The following is a 19,896-nucleotide window of genomic DNA, read 5'->3' on the forward strand; positions in this document are numbered from 1 at the left end:
AGTAGGTCTGCTATTTTTGAAAAATCATGAAAATGGGGCCCAAACGTTGAATATATATTCTTTCAGAGCGAACATTTTTAACTCAAATATGTGCTTCTGGGGGGTCCCTGGATATTTTCAGATGGGGGTCGGTGGCCAATTGCATATAGTTCTGGGGGTCCTTGACATGAAATAGTTTGAGAACCACTCACAGAGAAACATGGGTTTTTCAGAAAACTCATGATTTAGAAAACATTTTGTAGAATCCAGTCTCAGGTCTAAATGGGTTAAACAACCTCAAACATATAGTAGGGGACTATGCATTTCACCAAGCTCTTCATCATCCTACATGACGTCTGACGCTGCTGATAGACCTGCTGTAATATTGTATCCGCAGCGCGCCATCCATCACTGTGTTTACTTGTGAATTCATTGAGTGCCCTGTACTAACCCCAGGCAAGTCAAGTAAGCCGTAGTGTATGTATGTATTTTGTATTGTATAATAAAGTAATCTTTAAAGGGGCATTTCACCTTTAAATAATCTATAGTGTAGCCTACAGCTGTTGGCAGGCGTTGAAAATAGGTCTCAGTGAAACTCTCTGCATACTGTGGTCTGTGGAATATTGATATTATCGTTTCTGCAAAGAGACTTTGCGGTTGTGTTTTTAAAATGTAGTTTTTTCTCACGTTGTGTTACAAACCAAATGGCATTGAGAGCTTCATTGCCCACTGAAACTATCTGAATCGACAGCACCAAGGCCATTTTGTAATTAATCGAAAGTCCACTAGTCAGAAACACAGGGTCGCCCCACACAGTAAAACCACGAGTGTTCATTTTTTTGTTTTACATTTATTTTAGTGTAAAAATCTGTGAATCTTAACATCATAAAATCTTTCATGAAATATTTTCTGACAGAACGCCTTCTAGTCTAGTAGCCAGCCCATAGTAACCTGACATCGCCAGATGGGGCAGCAGAGAGTACACTGGGTACTGATTGGCCCGGCCACAAAATGGCCTGGCCAATCAGCAGCAGCTAGAAGCTAGAAGCTGCTGCTAGAAGCTGCTAGAAGCTGCTGCTGATTGGCCAGGCCGTTTTGTGGCCGGGCATCAAGTCTGCCTGAGAGTTCCCAGATGGGAGCAGGAGGGGGGAACCCAGTGTACTCTCTGCTGCCCCATCTGGCGGAGTCAGGTTAAGCCCATAGAGCCCCATTGTGAACCCGGACATGTTGAGTACACCAAGGTTTTATGTTAGAATGTTTAGCATGTAGAAACTGCCGGATGCTAACTTGCATATGTTGAGCAATTTTCATAATTGGCATAACATGTGACCATACCAATTACAACCTATAGAAGGCAAAATATTAAAAAAATCATCATGCTTTATGTAGCATGTGACATGTCAAACTAGGGGGTTTTCATGATGCTGAATCCATTCCAAGCATTAGTTTTGCAAAAAAAACATCATTGGGCTAAAAACGGCCAATGCCGTCATCACAAATTGATGATGTCAGCACATTTGGGGGCATGGCCGTTTTAAGCCCAATGAGTGTTTTTTTGCTTGGAATGGATTCAGCCTCATGACACATCACATGCTAGATAAAGCATGATGAAATTTTGAATATTTTGCCTTCTATAGGTTGTTTGTATGGTCACATATTATGCCAATTATGAAAATTGCTCAACATATGCAAGTTAGCATCCGGCAGTTTCTACATGCTGGGGACCCATGCTAAACATTTCTAACATAAAACGTTGGTGTACTCAACATGTCCGGGTTCACTTCTTGGCTACTAGGCTATTCCTGTGAATCTCACTCTCTTCGGTAGCATGACATTGTTCCGACCTCCCGTCAGTCCGACTGATTAATAACACTATCCCAACCCCTAACCTTAACCTCAGTCTTAACCGGCCACGTAGGTCGGAGTTACTGGGTTCGATTCCCGCTAGGGACGCTGTGGGCGCTGGGGGCGTGTTCTCTCCTCCGTGTCATCAGTGCCCATACCCGAGGCGGGGTTGGCGAAAGGGCCTTTCTGTGTGGAGTTTGCATGTTCTCCCCGTGTCCCCTAGGGTAGGTACCCTCACAAAAACATGCAGTAATCATCTCTAAACTACCTCCCCCTGGCCAGCTGGGGCGCCTGATGGAGGGGAAAGGAACTGGTTGGAATAACGTGTTCCTTCCACGCGCTACGTCCGGCCGGGGAAACTCCCCCCACTGTCAGGTGAAAAGAAGCAGCTTGGACTCCTCATGCATAGAAGGAAGCATGAGGTCAGTCTGCTGCCCCCCCAGGTTGTCAGAGGAAGTGATTACATTAGATAATTGACACTGGGTGAAAAAAAAGAAAGTTTCATCATTCATAAAGACTGCTGTAAATGAAACTAGAGTGCCGTTAATCATCCACCCACACTGCATAACATAACATGTTTTATTGTTTGCATTGATAAACGTTCCTGCATTTGCATAAAGGGCTCTGTCCTTGTCAGTAAGACAGTGTACTACACCGACAGCCCACAAACATCTCTGAGAAGCTTTCTGTCATCAGTTCTCAACGTGGGGTCCAGGGGACCCGTCAGGGTCCTTGAGGAGGTTCCAGGTGCATGTCCCCAGATTGATCGTTATATAGGAACAGACTCACAGCGCTTTCTTTAGGTCGGCTATTTTCGGCACCAGTATAAAGTATACATACGGTATATACGTAACCACCTGTGGACCTCACCTATGCACATCATCATCAAAGTATAAATACAATACATTCAAGAAAGCATGTATACATGTGCGGTCTCTCTATCTCTCTCTCTCTCTCTCTCTCTCTCTCTCTCTCTCCCTCCCTCTACATATGTGATTCTCTGGGATCTTGTGTCCATCTGTTTCTAGTTATTCTATGTATGATTCCTCTGTCTCTCTATGCTCTCTTCTCTTCTCTTCTCTTCTCTGCTCTTCTCTTCTCTTCTCTTCTCTGCTCTTCTCTTCTCTATTTTCTCATTAAGCTTACATCGCTGTCTCCCTCTCCTGCTATGTTTCTCTCTCACACGCACGCACGCACGCACGCACGCACGCACGCACGCACGCACGCACGCTCACAGCCCACACACACACACACACACACACACACACACACACGTACACACACTTTCTGTTACTGTGCATTACAAGTCTTCAGAACTTGGCTCATCCACCCAAATCTGTGAGTTCTGACTTTGATGACAGACATTAAAGTCCATCCTGTGACCTCAGAGATTAGAAACTTGCTGGTATATAAATTAGATTACACACTACTGATTTCCCTTTACTGTACCTCTCTCTCTCTCTCTCTCTCCCCCTTCCTTCCTTTCCACTCTCCACCATGTGCTCCTGTAGATTACAGTCAGCATTTTGGCCGCTGAACATATCCCAGCTGACTACTGTAGCCATGACTGCATCTCATACATTGTCCTTTGTGTTTGACTGAGTGTAGAAATGAGGTGTCACTAAGCCAAGTCCACTGTGAAGGCTAAAAGCCTCCTGACTCCGGAAGCTCTGCCTCTGGAAGCTATAAGCGATTGCTCCGTCACACGTTAGCACTCCATGCGTTAGCGGTTTTTCCTTAGCGTCTCTCTCCTGTAGCAGAACCAGACAACGGGAGGGGGAGGGGGATTTTGCTTGGTGGCTTTTCATTTCCCAAATGTGCTTGGGGGGGGGGGATGCTTTTATAAGCCGCACAGTCTCCTCAGGTGTGTCTTTCCACACTCCGATTTTGATTGGCAGCCTGAGGGCTCAGGTAGTATTACCATAGTTATCGCACACAGCACCGTGTGCCTGAAAGCATTTAGAGCCTCCAAGCTGTCTGCCGCAACTCTTAACTAGATAAATATTAGTTGAAAAAATGGCTGGTTGAATGTACACTTCTGCAATGCAGGAGGAGTTCTTACCATTACAATGTGTTCAAATAGAGCACCGAAGTCTGACGTCACTTTCAGTAGAGGGCGCCAGTACACATGTTCATATATTTTTGTATTTGCATTGAAATCCCCATTTTAGGTCGCTTCATATAAGAACTGTGTTTGAAAAATTAACCGATCATCCTGTCCTTTCTGTCAGGGGTGGCTGTGCGTCGTTAATGATGTCCATTCATATTTGATACAGCCAGTTTCTGGAGAAAATGGAATTAATTTGGCCGCAAAAGCCTTGAAACTACATAATGAAAGCAATGTCACTGCTAATATGCGTCACGCCCAGCTGTCAACACATTGCGTAAGCTCAGCTGGCGGTGACTCGACTCGTACTAACCACGAAACATTAAATATCAATAAAATTAACATGTCAGTTTATGTTGTGCGACGGGCAGCTGCAGCCACCCCGTCTGCCCGGAAATGTAGACTGGGGTAGACTCGTTTCTAGCGCTTATTGTTACTCTTTGGGTATATTTGTACATTTACACCTTCAGTCGATGCTTCATATCCATATGAGTGAAAAGGCCGGGATGATCGGTTTATTTTTCAAACACACTTATATGAAGATATCTAAAATCCCCCTATGGGGATTTCAATGCAAATAAAAAGTACACAAACCTGTGGACTGGCGCCCTCTACTGACAGTGACGTCAGGACTTCGGTGCTCTATACATTATACAGTAAGCCAGCCAAGTACTAAGGTGAGGTCCATCTGGTTCCATTTCTACACTTGTTTAATTCAAAATTGTTAAATTAATAGGATTTTACTATGTGATACTGATTCTATTCGTCAGTGATATGCGACCTTTGTGATTTGAGAATGATGTTGATGTCGTGAACTGATGATTAGAGTGAAGTATTAATCATAAAAGCATTCTACTCAAGTGAAAAGGCACTCCACTGTCCTCCCCCCCCCCCCCTATTGACCAGTCAGATGAGTTAAGAGGCCATGTCTGTGCTAAGTAGCAGCAAAAAGAACACTTCACTCATACCATAGCAGCAGCTAAAGGTGATTTTGGTGATTCTGTGGTTTCCTTGACAACAAGAGGAAAAAGACACAGCCTGCAAAATGCATTCTTCTGTATGTGATCTGAACCTAACTCTGTACTCTCTCTCTCTCTCTCGCTCTCACTCTCTGTGTCTCTCTCTCAGATGCTCATGGGATGGACCTGTTTGCCGTTGCTGTCCATGAGTTTGGTCATGCCATTGGCTTGGCCCACACGTCAGCCATGGAGTCCATCATGAGACCATACTACCAGGGGCCCGTGGGCGACCCCCTCAAGTATGACTTACCCTATGAAGACAAGGTCCGCGTCTGGCAGCTTTACGGTAGGGCTAACCGCTGTGTTTTGAAATCAAAATGCCGGTTATTTATAAATGTCATTAAAAGTACAGTAAGAACTTTATTTGCAAAGCATCTTTCAAAAACATAGTTACAAGGCGCTGTACTATGCCTGTCTATGAATGAGAGAGTGCGTAATGTTCTTGTGCATCTCTTAATGAGTGACAGAGTGTCTGTATTTTGTATGCATATCCTGGCCTAGTTTTCACCCTCATCTTATGTTCCACCTCCTCCTTACCTCCGCCCATCTCACTCCCTCCCTCCCTCCCTCCCTCCCTCCCCTGCACTCATGTCCTCATTTCTCTCCTCCCTCCCTCCTTCTCTATCATCTTCCTCCATATCAAGACCTTTCCTTTCACACCCTCACATCATTCTCTAAAACACCAACCCCGGCCACACTGGTAGCATGGTTTGTGGTTGTAGTGTACACCCCTGGCATTTATTGCATCGGACACATTTGGAACGACGCATCCTACGTAGTAACAAAAACCCTTTATATAATTCAGTCTGACCAGAACCCAGTGGTGGACTAAATGCCAGTACTTCATTCAAAGTGTAGACACTCTTGGTCAAATATTATCACCTACAAGGGAAACTGGAAAAGTAAAATTTTTACATTGTAATTTGTCTTTGTAATGTAGTGGAGTGAAGTAAATTCCAAAATAATTCATACTCGAGTCAAGTAAGAGATACTCAAACCAACAATAACAATGAATGTCCAGAGTCTGGGATATCAAAAGCAGATGCTTTTGATACTCCCCCCCCCGCCTGAAGATTTAACCTTAATGCAATATTCTACTTGCTACCGTTGTCCACGGTGTGTGTGTGCGTGTGTGTGTGTGCGCGGGTGTGCGTGCGTGCGATACGGAGGATGCGGGAGGCCTCATTAGTTTCTTTAGACGAACTTTATTGATTTATTTAGCATAACAACTGGAGAGTCTGGCTGGAGAGAGGAGGTTTAATTGCCATTCCATATGGCATCAGCCTGTTCACACCACACCATGATAGACGGATGGCGATAGTGGAAAAGTAGGAGAAAGGAGGAGAGGGAGATGAAGATGAAGACTATACAGGCTAATGAGACGGAAAGAGTAAACAATGGCTGTGAGCAACGTAGACCAGCCGCTGGTAGAAGTCCTTACATGAGTTCACCTCAGTCCACTTGGGTTTGCTTCAGTTCAGTTACGGGGTGCCATTTGTGATCCCAGAGGATGACAGATGCCATGCCACCCCCTACCGTTCACATTTAATGTCAAATGTCCTTCTTTGATGCATATTTTCCTCTACCTTTGAAAGTTCTTTTTTTTGCAGATCAATCTGTTTTGATGCACAAAGTGCCTCTAAATCCACACGTTATGACTTGTTGTGAGCTTGTAGAGCAGCTATTTTCACGCATTTTGAAATAGTGTTTATCTTTTTGCCACCTTCTATTGAATTTTTAATTTTTGCTATAATGTCTGTGTTTTATGTATTGTGTATTATGTATTTTTTTCTCTTTCTATCACTGTATATCTTGAACACAAAGTAGTTGTGAATGTAATGCCATTCCGTTCAGTACAATTTATTTTAATTTCATGAAATTTCATTTCCATCAATTCAGTAGATCCCACCTAAACTGACCTGAACCGACCTAAACTGAAGTGACCTGAAATGTACTGTACTGTACTGTACTGTACTGTACTGTACTGTACTGTACTGTACTGTACTGTACTGTAATAGAAGCGTAATTTCAGAAAGAAAAAAAAACTTGAGTGTCCAAAAACTTAATTGATGGAAATAACTGCAATGTGTTCAGGAGAAAAGAACAATTACATAAAATAGAGACATTATAGCAGAAATAAACCATGCATACATAATAAAGTGCATAATGTACTGTTCATGGCTGTGGTGGTCATTGTGTGGCAGTTGACCCTTGATTGACCCTTGCTCTCTCCAGGTGTCAGGGAGTCTGTGTCGCACACCAACCGACCAGTGAACCCCTCCCAGACGGAGGAACCCCCCGTCCTGCTAGACCTGCCAGAAAACAGATCCACTGTTCTGTGAGTACAATCCTCTATAATGTCCACAATGCTTCTCAAATGTTTTTTAATTTCAAAGACCGCCAGGTTTGGTTTACACCATTCAGGCCACGGAACCCCGTATCTCAGAGAGGGTACAAATGGAACCAAATCCATTTGGTCCCATTTGTACCCACTCTGAGTTACAGACCTGTAGCTGATATGTATTTACATGACAAAGACATGGTAAATATTTCGTATTATTCAAATCAACACTTTCATGGGGGTGCAATTAAGCAAATTATTTAGATGTCAGTCTAAATTTTAACCACTTCAGTCAGACAACTCACGAATAGATTGAACCAATATTTATTATAGAATGAGAATACAAGTGCACATATGATATTTGACCTGGCGTTCGGCTCTGCTGCATTTTCTCCCTGCTCGGCACGATTGAACACCATCATAAAACATTAAGAGTGAGCTTAAGTAGCCCGCCCAATTGGTCAGCTGACTGCCACATCAGCGAATGACGTGTGGGACTGTATGTGTGACTGAACTAACTCCGCAGGCTACGCATCATTTACTGCGCCTCGTATTGCAAGGCATTATGAGTAAGTTTGTCTTGCCCAAAATAGAGATGCCAGGTTGAAAGTGGTTAAAGCTGTATTGTTGGATACACAGGCCCTATGATACACAAGCGGGATTATCATTACAAGCCAGTGGGCCTGGAAACAAGCCATCTCTCTCCCTCCCCTGCAACACACTCCCCTGTCTATCAAATTGCCTTGACAAAGCAAGACAAATCAAACAATTTAGCTTCTGCCTGCAGTTTCGTTTTCCGTGTCAAGGGAAAAGGTAGTGAGGTTAAGAAGTCATCTTGTGCTGGAAAATCCACCAAAATGCAGTAGTGGGAGTCATGGTGGTGGAGGTGGTGGGAAGATGTTAACCATTAAACCATTAGTCAAGTCAACCGGAGTCCCCCAGGGGTCTATACTTGGCCCGTACTTTTTCGTAAACCAACTTATTTTTGACAGTTTTATTGAGTGGCATGTAAGTTAAGCTGTAGTTTGCTTTACATGAAAAACACCTTACCTTGGCTAAGGGTTGACACGCACACACACACACACACACACACACAAACACACACACACACACACACACACACACACACACACACACACACGTTAACTAGAAAGGTTAGAGATACATGCTTTTTCATCAGTACAGGCCAGGTGGCCTATCCCGGGCTGTGTAAACGTGGGTGGCAGTGGTTGTAAGCCAGAGGAAGTGATCGACATACTTTCACAACACTTAGAAAGTATGTCCCTAAAGATCCCTAAAGATAAAGCTCATTTTCTTTTTCATTAAATGATAGATGGGGCAAATGGAAAATTTATATGGGAAAAAACTTTAACTTGATAGAATGAAACAAAGACACCAAATCCAATGATGCTCCAGGTGAATTGTGCTCCGACTAACGACTTGGACATTATCGTCAGCAGCTTCTACAATGTTTTGACTGAGCTCAAGTTGAAGCATTGACAATTCACTTTGAATGCCTTATCGATGGCAGGAAACCAGTGTTTAGCCTTAAGGGGACATCTGTTTATGAGGTTGTAAAAAATAAATGTGAAAAGTTCTAAAGCCACGTCTGGACAGTAACTTTATAAAGCACCGTAGAGAGGCTCCTGCACACCCAAATGCACACCTCATAAAACCTGTCCATAAAACAGGGCAGAGTGCCATCCACCTGGACAACTGCAAAGGTTACCCCTGTCGTTACCCCCTTAAACCCTAACGTCCGTATTCTGGCCTTGTCATAATAGCAGTACCTTTAATAGCCTCCCTCTGGCCAGCCGGGGCGCTTGATGGAGGGGAATGGAACTGGTTGGAATAACATGTTCCTTCCACGCGGTACGTACGTCCAACCGAGGAACCCCCCCCCCCCTTGTCAGGCATTGAAGGAAACATGAGGTCAGTCCGTTGCTCTCCCCAGGTTGGTTTAAGTGGTTATGGATGCATGGTGACAAGTCCAAACCGGATATCTTTTGGCCGATATGTATCTTTACCAGTTTTGTCAAAGGTGACTATAAGAAGTAGCCATGCTAAACAACAGAACATCTTGGATTGTCAAACATCACTATACAGTGATTTATTATACGACCAGGGGTGACTTTAGAGCTCTCACCATGATGAACCATGATGCACTTCTCTCTTGAAACTGTCACACTTTACATTCCCCTCTGCTGGATGAAATCGTTAATGTCAAATAGGAAAAGAAAAATGGCTAATGCTGATGTGCTGATAAATGTGCAGTTTTGTGCACCATCCCAATTCAGTACACACATTAAATCAAGTGTGGAGAGGCACTTAGAGCTAGCCTGAATTTTGACCATATTCTTTAGAAAGGGGGAGCAGAAAAAACATGGATGGCTGTCATGACGTGCACATATTTGTTGGTATAATTACATCTCATTGAAACCAGAATGCATACTATTGTCATGAGGAGGATCCACAGACTGACTGTCTTGCATTTACTTTCTTTCTAGTTCAGCATACAATGTTACTGTACCTACTGTAGACCAGGGATTCTCAACCTGGTATAGTTTTTTTTTTTTTTGCAACAGAATTGCTGGAAAATCGAAATGAAGAGTTTACATAGTACACATGGTACATGCATAAACTTTACGTAATGATTATCTGGTTTCAGTATTTATGTATAATGTATTTTTCTATTTTTAAGGTTATTGTAGCTGTCAATTTGTATTGGGGTGGGTAGGGGGAGGGGGGTGGGGGGCGCGAGACATGGCCAAAGCATTTCCCAGCCAGAAACATTGAGAACCCCTGAACTGTCCTAGACTACAAAATGAAATGCCTTCATTCGGCATCTGATACTGGCGCACACACATACTGGATACACGCACTCACAGCACAGACAGACATGTTTGACTTACGTGTGAAATGTCGCTGCCTGTGTCTAACCTCCTTTCAAACATTGACTGGTTCAGCGGCTCACTTCTTGTCCACGGCTCCACTTGTGAAGGAAGTGTGCAGAAAGTGGATTAGCGCTGCTGACACAGGTCACTGACGTAGTCCTCTCTGCAGTGACATGGAGTTGTGAATAGAGATCTTTGTTGATAGGATGACTGGTGGGCTTCTACTCACACAGAGAGCCCTGTGGTGGTAATTGCCTCGTCATTTGCATGCCACTCGTTTAAACCCCTAGAAACCCACGGATCAATGCACTGGGGGAGCTGATGTCATGCTGATCATCATCGTCTATAATGAAGTAATGATATCGCCTGGGTGTGATTGAAATTCAGACACGCATGCATGTGTGTGTGTGTGTGTGTGTGTGTGTGTGTGTGTGTGTGTGTGTGTGTGTGTGTGTGTGTGTGTGTGTGTGTGTGTGTGTGTGTGTGTGTGTGTGTGTGTGTGTGTGTGTGTGTGTGTGTGTGTGTGTGTGTGTGTGTGTGTGTGCGCGTGTCTGCGCGCTTGCTCAAATATACATACAGATGCAGCACATACATACTGTACATACATGGACACACACATTCGGTATTTCAGGCGCAGATGGTTAGTGAAGACATAATGAACAAGAGTAACGTTATGTTGTTATAAATTATAAGTCACAAGCTACAGGCTTGTCCGGGCTGTTTCATGATTGAAACATGATTTTGTTTTCCCTCTATCTTTCCTTTTTGTCTTCCCCTCCTCCCGTTCTCTCCTCCTCTCCGCCTCAGACTGGGACCAGACGCCCCAGACAGATGCACCAGTAACTTTGATGCAGTGGCCCAGATACGAGGCGAGGCCTTTTTTTTCAAAGGTACGGAAACCCCAAAGTAAGGAAAGCGTGAGGGAGGAGAACAAGGGGAAGACCAAATTAACACAATCCGTCCATAGGACGTGGCGACACGTCCTAGGGATTCCAACCGACGCATGCATTGGACGTGTGGGTTTCAGAGTAAAAGCGGCCATTTCTTTCCGGCACCCCAGAGCTCCTATTCTGAAGGAATCCCGGGAATGATTGTGTTAAGAGTTGATTAGACCACTGGTTTTCAACCAGTGGTCCAGACACCACCGGTCGTCCTTGGGGCGGTTCCAGGTGGTCCCCAGCTAAATGTTGGAGAGTTGGTAGCCAAATGGACCCTCTTTAACTCTTGAGAGCGTACACGTCCATTTGGTTTCATTTGACGCTCTCAAAGAATTATTTTTCAATATCTACATTACTTAATTCAGGGTTGAAAACCACTGGATTAGACAATGGGAGAATGAGAGGAAGACAGAGTGTACGGACGTGCGGTGCAGACTAAACAAAAACAATCAATTGCAAATAGTACAGCAGATCTACTAGCTCACAATGTGTCACAATGTGACGCATGGTGAGCTATTTGCATACCTTCATTACCTTGTACTACAAAGTTTAAAATATAGGGATTTTGTGGTTAATCAATCTAAACGATGTAGTCTATTATAAAAGAAACTCCATTAGAATTTGTTCGCAATGATGCATACTTACTTTTTATTATAAAAAAGTACTTCTCTATTATTTGATTAAACAAAAAAGTATAACAATAAAGTTATCACTATGAAGATGATTGATGGTTGCAGCCCTGAGGACGTAGTTGTGGTGACTGATTGAGATCCCACTATTCCCACTCATTCAAAGGGCTTCTGATAACTTTGAGTCTAAGGATATCAATGTGTCCGTTTGGTTTCATCTCAATTTCCTATTAATCACAGTACATTTGTACAGAACCGCTGCTGCGTTTGTACATCTACAAAGTAAAATCCTTGTGTTAGTTTAATTCGGAGAGTGTGGAAATGTAACCAAATTCTTGCTTTTAACAATGTGTTACATTTGAACACTTTCAGAGTTACAAATGTACAAATTAAGGATTTTACTGTGTATGTTTGTCAGCAAGCTTTATGAGCTGTTTACCGCTGCTGCCATTTCTCACATACTGACCTTGGGGGAAAGTCATTCAAAAGTCATTTCACTCTTACTTCCTCAAGACTCAAATTACTTGCTGGCATAAGCCAAATGTCACTCTCACCTCCAAAATATATTTAGTTCACAATGCAGTAGCTAGTTTCTTACTGGTGTTATCAGAGAGCACATCTGACTTCTTTCCTTTGGCTCCATGTTAGGTTTAGAATTATATTATTTATATATATTATATTAACCTTAGAACACTAAACACGGGTGATTTTCATCCGGACAATTATATTTTTTGTAATTTTCATAATGTTGCTGATGTCTGACGTGGGTGGGTCTTTCAGTACCTTCATGATGCTCAGTGATCATCATAGAAGGTAGGTTTGTTTCCTTGCCCACAATCCCTGTTTTTTTCTACAGGCAGGTGTTCGGGTGAATTCCACAGACTGATATACCAACCTACACCGTATAGAAATAATAGCCAGTTCTCAGCCTTGGGGGCCCATCTGGCATTTCCAAAGTCTAGGCTTAATATCCACTGATTTACATTGGATTTACCTCTCACTGCCAAACACAACTTGGCCTTGCTCTCTCTTAGGACAGTGAGTCAGACTGTAGTGGTCAATGCCAGAATGAATGATTCAGATGAGTAGTGAGTGGGTCACGCAGCTGGAGAACTGCAGTCCAACACAGCCCAAGGCTTCAATACAAACGTATGAACTATGGTTCATGGCTGAACTATGGTTCAGCTTGAGGACAACTACACCAGATCAAGCCCCCAGGGCAGCCGGTGAAACCTTGAAGCCATCCCACCCTAGTGGCCAAAGCTGGAACAGCAGGCGGGCAAAGTCTATGCACGAGTAAAAGAGCGCGCAGCTGGGGTTTAACAGAGCGCTCATTCATGAATCGATTCAGGGAGGTTTTGGTGCTCAAATCAAGAAAATATGGAAGTAGAGTGTTCTTCCGGATGCTTCAAACGCCACTGAGCAACTTTAATTGGAATTAATAGCTGGGGCGGGGCAGTCCACTCTCTAGTTTATATATAACTCTATGCACCACTAACACACTCAAAAGCAATAGTAAAGTGTGATCCTAAATTGGTGGTCTTCAGTCGCTGTGCTAGTCATGACATTTTCACCACGTTCTCCTCATTGGCTTTGGTCTTTTAAGCCAATGAGGAGTCTACAATGCCTTCCCATATTCTGAACGGGCGTAAGAGCTCCGGTCACAGAATTTGATGCGTCGTCACCTTAGAGTATATATGAATAGAGACGGCACCCGGATGAAACCCTGAGGCGAAATGGACATAGTGGCCGAATTTGATATTGCAGCGTGGGCCCAAACACATGAACGCGCTGGTCCGTTGACTATCATTGTGCACGTTCACGATGACACGTGAACGCTGAATGCCTGCAATGATAGTCAGCGGCAGCGCGTTCATGTGTTTGGGCCCAATCCATCCCAGAATGCACTCTGTTCCTACCCAGAATGCACAGTGAAATCGCCTCATGCGCTTTTGAGCAACTTAATGCAAGTGGATGGGAGGAGAACTCGGGTGCCGTCTCTATTCATATATACTCTAAGGTCGTCACATCAATCAGGCCGGAACGTCCTCTCAGGCTATGGGGTCACCTGACAACTGCCGGCGCTACATGGAGTTGTGCATCAGTTGGTTCAATAATCTAAACATGTTCTATTTGAGAACATTTACATTTTGATGGAACAATCAGTCAGTCCTCTCTCTGGTCACTGTACCAGCACATTTGCATTCAGTTGACTTGCCTGTTCTGTTTTCCATTTTTTTGCCATCATGTCTAGACAGTAGACACATTTTAGACAAGGCACAATTTTCAGTACACAGCAGTGCTGAACCGTTCTTTTGGTTGCATCTGTGGAAATATCTTTGTAATCATGTGGATTAGTGTAGATGTTTGGGGGAAATGTACATGTATACCTACTGTATCTGCTATGGTTTTTGAGCTGTGCCTAACCTGTCTGTCTGTCTGTCTGTGGACAGCAGCAATACCGCTGGGTGACCTATCAAGTGCCGCTGTTTTTGTATCCTTTGAAAGTATTGTGAGGTTACAGGTGCATGATGGGAAGCCGAGTTTTTAGTCTAACACCAATGTCACTTTATTATTATTATTATTATTATTATTATTATTATTATTATTTTACTTTAAGCATACAATGTTTCCAAAGATCAGCGGCGATATCCGTATATCGCTTTTACAGCACGGAAAATGGATCCACAGATCCGGCACGCACCACTGTGTACTTGCACTTGTTATTCCTAATTGCAACGTCTGTGTTTGGTCTCTCTACTCTCTTTCCACGCAGGGAAGTATTTCTGGCGTCTAACCAGAGAGAAACACCTGGTGTCTCTGCGTCCCGCTCTGATCCATAGCTTCTGGAGAGGCCTGCCAGCCAACCTGCACAGTGTGGACGCCATATACGAGAGACCCGGAGACCACAAGATCGTTTTCTTTAAAGGTAATCTAAAGCAGTGGTTCCCAAAGTGGGGTCCGGGGACCCCTAGGGGTCCTTGAGAGAGTTCCAGGGGGTCCCCAGCTAAATTATAATTAGAAACCAAATGGACCCTTATGGGTCTGTAACTCAGAGAGTGTACAAATGGAACCAAATGGACGTGTTAGGGTCCATTTGGTTCCATTTGTACACTCTCAGAGTTAAATTAAGATTGATTTTACAATATAAATTGGAGGTCCCAGAGATAGAAATGCCATTAAATGGGGGGGGGGACCGTAGCCTAATTCAGGTCAAACCTGGGGGTCCTTGAAATTAAACTGGTTGAGAATCACTGCTAGAGCCGTACAAATCTTCTCTTATGGGGGTCCCTGGCATATCTTTTCAAATGGGGGTCCGCGGGGCTAATGAGTGTCAATTTGGGGGTCCTTGACATGAAAAAGTTTGGGAACCACTGCTCTAAAGAAAACATTGGACGCTAGTTTATCTATACAGATCTGTCTTGGTCAGTTGCCCTCGTGTTTTTGTTAGTTTTGTTTTTCTTGACCACAAATGGTGAGAAAGTTATTTAGATGAATGTACAGTAGCATGTTATTTAGAATGTAGACATATGCTAGGCTCATTGTTTGCCTGGTATCGTATTTTTTTTTTTTACTTAAATTTTTTTATCCCACGATTTTGTAACCCAATTTTCACCCCTGTGTCAATTATCTAATGTGATCCTGGGCTCTACACACCCTCCGCCAACCTAGTCCCCATATATGGGGGACATGGGGAGAGCAACGGACTTGAACTCATGCTTCCTTCATGCCTGAGTGTCCAAGTTGCTCCTTTACACCTGACAGGGGGGAGTTTCCCTGGTTGGACGTAGTGCGTGGAAGGAACACGTTATTCCAACCAGTTCCTTTCCCCTCCATCAGGCGCCCCGGCTGGCCAGGGGGAGGCAGTTTAGAGACCAGGATTACTGCATGTTTTTTGTGAGGGTACCTACCCTAGGGGACACGGGGAGAACATGCAAACTCCACACAGATCGTATTTGTTTTTAGACACCACATTGTTCTCTCTGCACTGAGACTACGTGTGTCTCTATTTACCTTGTTTGTGGACTAGACTGCATTCTTACTCTGCGTATATGTCGATCGCATTTGCCAAGTCGCTGTGGATGAGAGCGTCTTATAAATGGCCAATTTGTATGCTCCTGCAGAAGCACTTCCTTCTGAGTCATTTTAAAAGCAGAATAGCAGAACAGCAGACAGACAGTTTCAACAATTTCAACACAAAGGTGCAAAATGCAACAGAAATTAACCACTTCAACCATGGCGCCTCAATGCTACATGGCAATGTAGGCGTAGCTCCATTAGATGACATGTTGTGGGCTTGTCTTTCGGCTATTTACAAAATCATTTAGAAAGGTTTTTGTGGTTAAGGGGTTAAAGATGAAAATGAGCTGTGTGGCGTGTGCATTGCATAGTAGAGAGACATGAAGGAAAAAACTCTCTCTCACACACACACACACACACACACACACACACACACACACACACACACACACACACACACACACACACACACACACACACACACACACACACACACACACACACACACACACACACACACACACACAAAATGCAACAGAAATTAACCACTTCAACCATGGCGCCTCAATGCTACATGGCAATGTAGGCGTAGCTCCATTAGATGACATGTTGTGGGCTTGTCTTTTTCGGCTATTTACAAAATCATTTAGAAAGGTTTTTGTGGTTTAGGGGTTAAAGAATAAAGATGAAAATGAGCTGTGTGGCGTGTGCATTGCATAGTAGAGAGACATGAAGGAAAAAACTCACACACACACACACACACACACACAACCCTGTAGTGAAAAAAATAATTTTAATTAAGAAAGTGTGCTTATATATCTAACAGATGGTGACAGAATAGTGTCCCACTGGGTTTGTTCTACGATGACAAAAACAAATCATCTTCTTTATTACCCCCGGCAGGTGAAAAATGTCCTTTGATAATTTGACATCACAAATACATTGAATACAGATCAGTGAATCATGGCATAAACATGCAGATATTTGATTTGATTGTCTTTCATACAAAAGCAAATTAATCTGGGTAATAACATACGTTTTTCTGCAACACACCAGTGTTTACTGGCTAAAAATTTTAATATAAGACGAAGTTTCGTCAACAAATAAAAACTAGACTAAAATGTTAGGGAGGGACAAGTGGAGAGAGGTCCAGTCATTGTATGCTTGGTTGCAATTGGGTGTTGCGCTCTGAAAATACTATCTACGTGTATAAGCTCACTTGCAAGCTTGTAGATCGGCTATTTTCAGCATGCAACCAAGTGTAAAATCAGCCATTTAGGACGCCATCAAGGCCTTCCAAAATATATTTTTGTCGACAAAATCAACTGTAGATTTAGTAGTAGATAAATGTGAGCTATCAACATTGAATGTTACAACAGTAGGGAGATTTATTTTTTCTTTTTTTCTTTTCAATTTGAGTATGTAAACACTGGGGCGGAAATCCTGAATATTTAGAATGTAAACACTGGGATGGAAAGCCTGTATATTTAAGGGTAGGTGAGGACGCGCTAAGTTTTTAAAACCTCTTCCTACTCCTTTTTCGAACATGGAGCTATAATTTTCTCATTATGTTGTAATAATGCTGTCTTATTATTCTCTTTATTTTATGTTGTTGAGAGACAACAGACGTGTTTGTATAGATGTAATGTATAGATTGTAGCTTTAAAAGGGATATATATTTTGTATATATTTTTGATCTGGGCCCTTCTAGAATAAATTATTTGGACCACAAACAAAGGATTGAAAAAAGTAAAATAAAGAAAAAAGGAACAAAATGGCATAGTTTGAATTACCGGCTTGCCCCTGTAGACACAAAACGTCTGGATGCGACTGAATGGACCAACCCTTCGTTTGTGGTCCTAATGATCTAACAATATGGCCCATGTTAAAAAATAATCACACCCATGTGAAGTGAGCGGTGCCTTTCATCATGATAATCATGTATAGAGCCACATGATCTCACATGACGGTAACCACAGTAACCGTGCTGAGATAGACTAATAGACACCCATGACACACAAAGTCACATGTTGGCCCCGGTTAGCACGTTCCCCTTTAAGCACCATTCACATTAGAAGCCAGGGATGAAGCAAATATTTATGTCCATGTCATGCTAGAGCGAGTTACACCAGGTGCTGTTAAGATTATTTAGTCAATACTCAAGCTGTCATTGGTCTACTTTGTTGGGGACCTTGACTCACCACGCCTCTCTGTCCCGCCCACGCAGGTCTAAAATACTGGGTTTTTAAAGACAACAACGTGGAGGAGGGATACCCCCGTCCAATCAGCGACTTCGGTCTACCGATGGAGGGTGTGGTGGACGCTGCCTTCGTTTGGTTGCACAACGACAAGACGTACTTTTTCAAGGACAATCACTACTGGCGTTACGATGACCACCTGAGACGGATGGACCTGGGCTACCCCAAAGACGCCACGCTGTGGAAGGGGCTGCCGCCACACCTGGACGACGCCATCAGGTGGTCTGATGGTGAGTGTCCTGAACGCTAGAGCGGGGCTTCTCAAAGTGGGTGCCGTGACGGCAAGTCCAGGTCAGAGCCATAGAGTAAGAATGAGTTACGTCAACTCCGTTCACTTCATGGGGCCAGTCCAATGGCGGCCGTTCTAAAAAGACTTATATTGGCGAAGAGCATTGCGAAGAGTGACAATGTCCTGGACCGGAAGTTGGCAGAATGCACTGGACTCAGGCTCCAGCCCAACTTTAATGATCTTATTTTAGATCGTTTCTTAGTAATAGTACAACATAAACATTACGGAGATTTTTGTTGTCACTGTACAGTACTTTAAAACAGTTGTCATGTTGCACACATGCCTAAAATTGCTGATATTTGCGCCGCCCTCGTTGAAAACAATGTATTTTAAAGTCCAGCTTGTCACTCTCCATGCTGCATGAACAGCGCTCGAGTGCTCAGTTTTCTGCCCCTTCAATGTCGTAACTCTGTCTTACTCTATGGCTCTGGTCCAGGGGTGTCATAACTCTGTCTTACTCTATGGCTCTGGTCCAGGGGTGGCGCAGAATGCATTATAGCGTCAGTTTATTAACCACTTAAACCCTCTGTACTTAGTCAAATGGACGCGAGTTGCACTGTACTTGCATGCCTTCTTTTTCGATCTACACCAAATCTCTCCACCAAAAATGGCAGATCTACAAGCTCACAACAAGCTTGTAGATGGGCGTTTTTTGGCTAATGTGCTCCCCTGAATAGGGATGCTGGGGTTAAATGACATACTGTATATTCACGGGAAAGATTTACATAGTTATGTACTGTAATATGACCTAAATGTAAGGTGCTATGAACCACTGCCGGCTAGAGTCCCTATTCTGGGCACAAATATTCTGCGAAAATAGCAGATCTTCATCATGTTGTGATGCAATATGTTGTGAGCCTGTAGATCATGTGAAGTGTAAATCAGGCTTAAATATTTTGACACAAGACGCTGAAAAGAATGATTCCATAAGTGCTCTAGCTCAGCTGAAACACTACTAAATGTGCAGCGCTTTAGCCTTTAGGTGCACTTTCCATATGGCAAAATGTGTTGTATTTTATATTGTAAATATCAAGAAGAAACATTTAGTACAGCTGCGTGTGCCCACGCGGTGACATAAACACACACACACACACACACACACACACACACACACACACACACACACACACACACACACACACACACACACACACACACACACACACACACACAAGCAAGCAGGTTAATATGGGCAAATACTTTGTGAACGTTCCCAATGCCATGAATTATGCATGTGAAGTGTACATGAATGATTTGAATATGAATACAATTAAAGTAGTGTAGAAGTACAGTAAGCAAGGTGAAGTAAGGAAGGCAGAGGAGCAGATGTATTACATGAATCTACAATAACACGTAGGTGTTATTATGTTATTTCCCCTGTGGTGACCGTCATCGATCCATGCCCTCGCTTACTGTAGACATTGAAGTTTTTATTTGTACACTGTTATTATTGGTTAAGGTGTGATTAATATACGCACGTGTTTAATATACGCGCGTGCGTGCGTGGTGGTGTGCACATCTATATGGCACAAGGACATGGTGCTTTATTGACTTGTATGATAATACAATGATATGAG

The 19,896-nt window shown here is 43.3% G+C and overlaps 1 protein-coding gene across 1 annotated transcript in view; it reads left to right on the plus strand.

The window, feature by feature from the left end:
- Positions 1-19,896, plus strand: part of LOC306939130 (matrix metalloproteinase-17-like) — a 114,348-nt gene that overhangs the window by 92,068 nt on the left and 2,384 nt on the right. Inside the window, exons 5-9 of the mRNA XM_079523630.1 lie at positions 5,060-5,236; positions 7,186-7,288; positions 10,993-11,075; positions 14,529-14,681; positions 18,000-18,260. Of these exons, the coding sequence (XP_079379756.1) occupies positions 5,060-5,236; positions 7,186-7,288; positions 10,993-11,075; positions 14,529-14,681; positions 18,000-18,260 (777 nt within the window). The remainder of the gene's footprint in view (positions 1-5,059; positions 5,237-7,185; positions 7,289-10,992; positions 11,076-14,528; positions 14,682-17,999; positions 18,261-19,896) is intronic.

This window comes from Electrona antarctica, assembly GCF_951216825.1.
Source record: "Electrona antarctica genome assembly, chromosome: 16".
Lineage (NCBI taxonomy): Eukaryota > Metazoa > Chordata > Actinopteri > Myctophiformes > Myctophidae > Electrona > Electrona antarctica.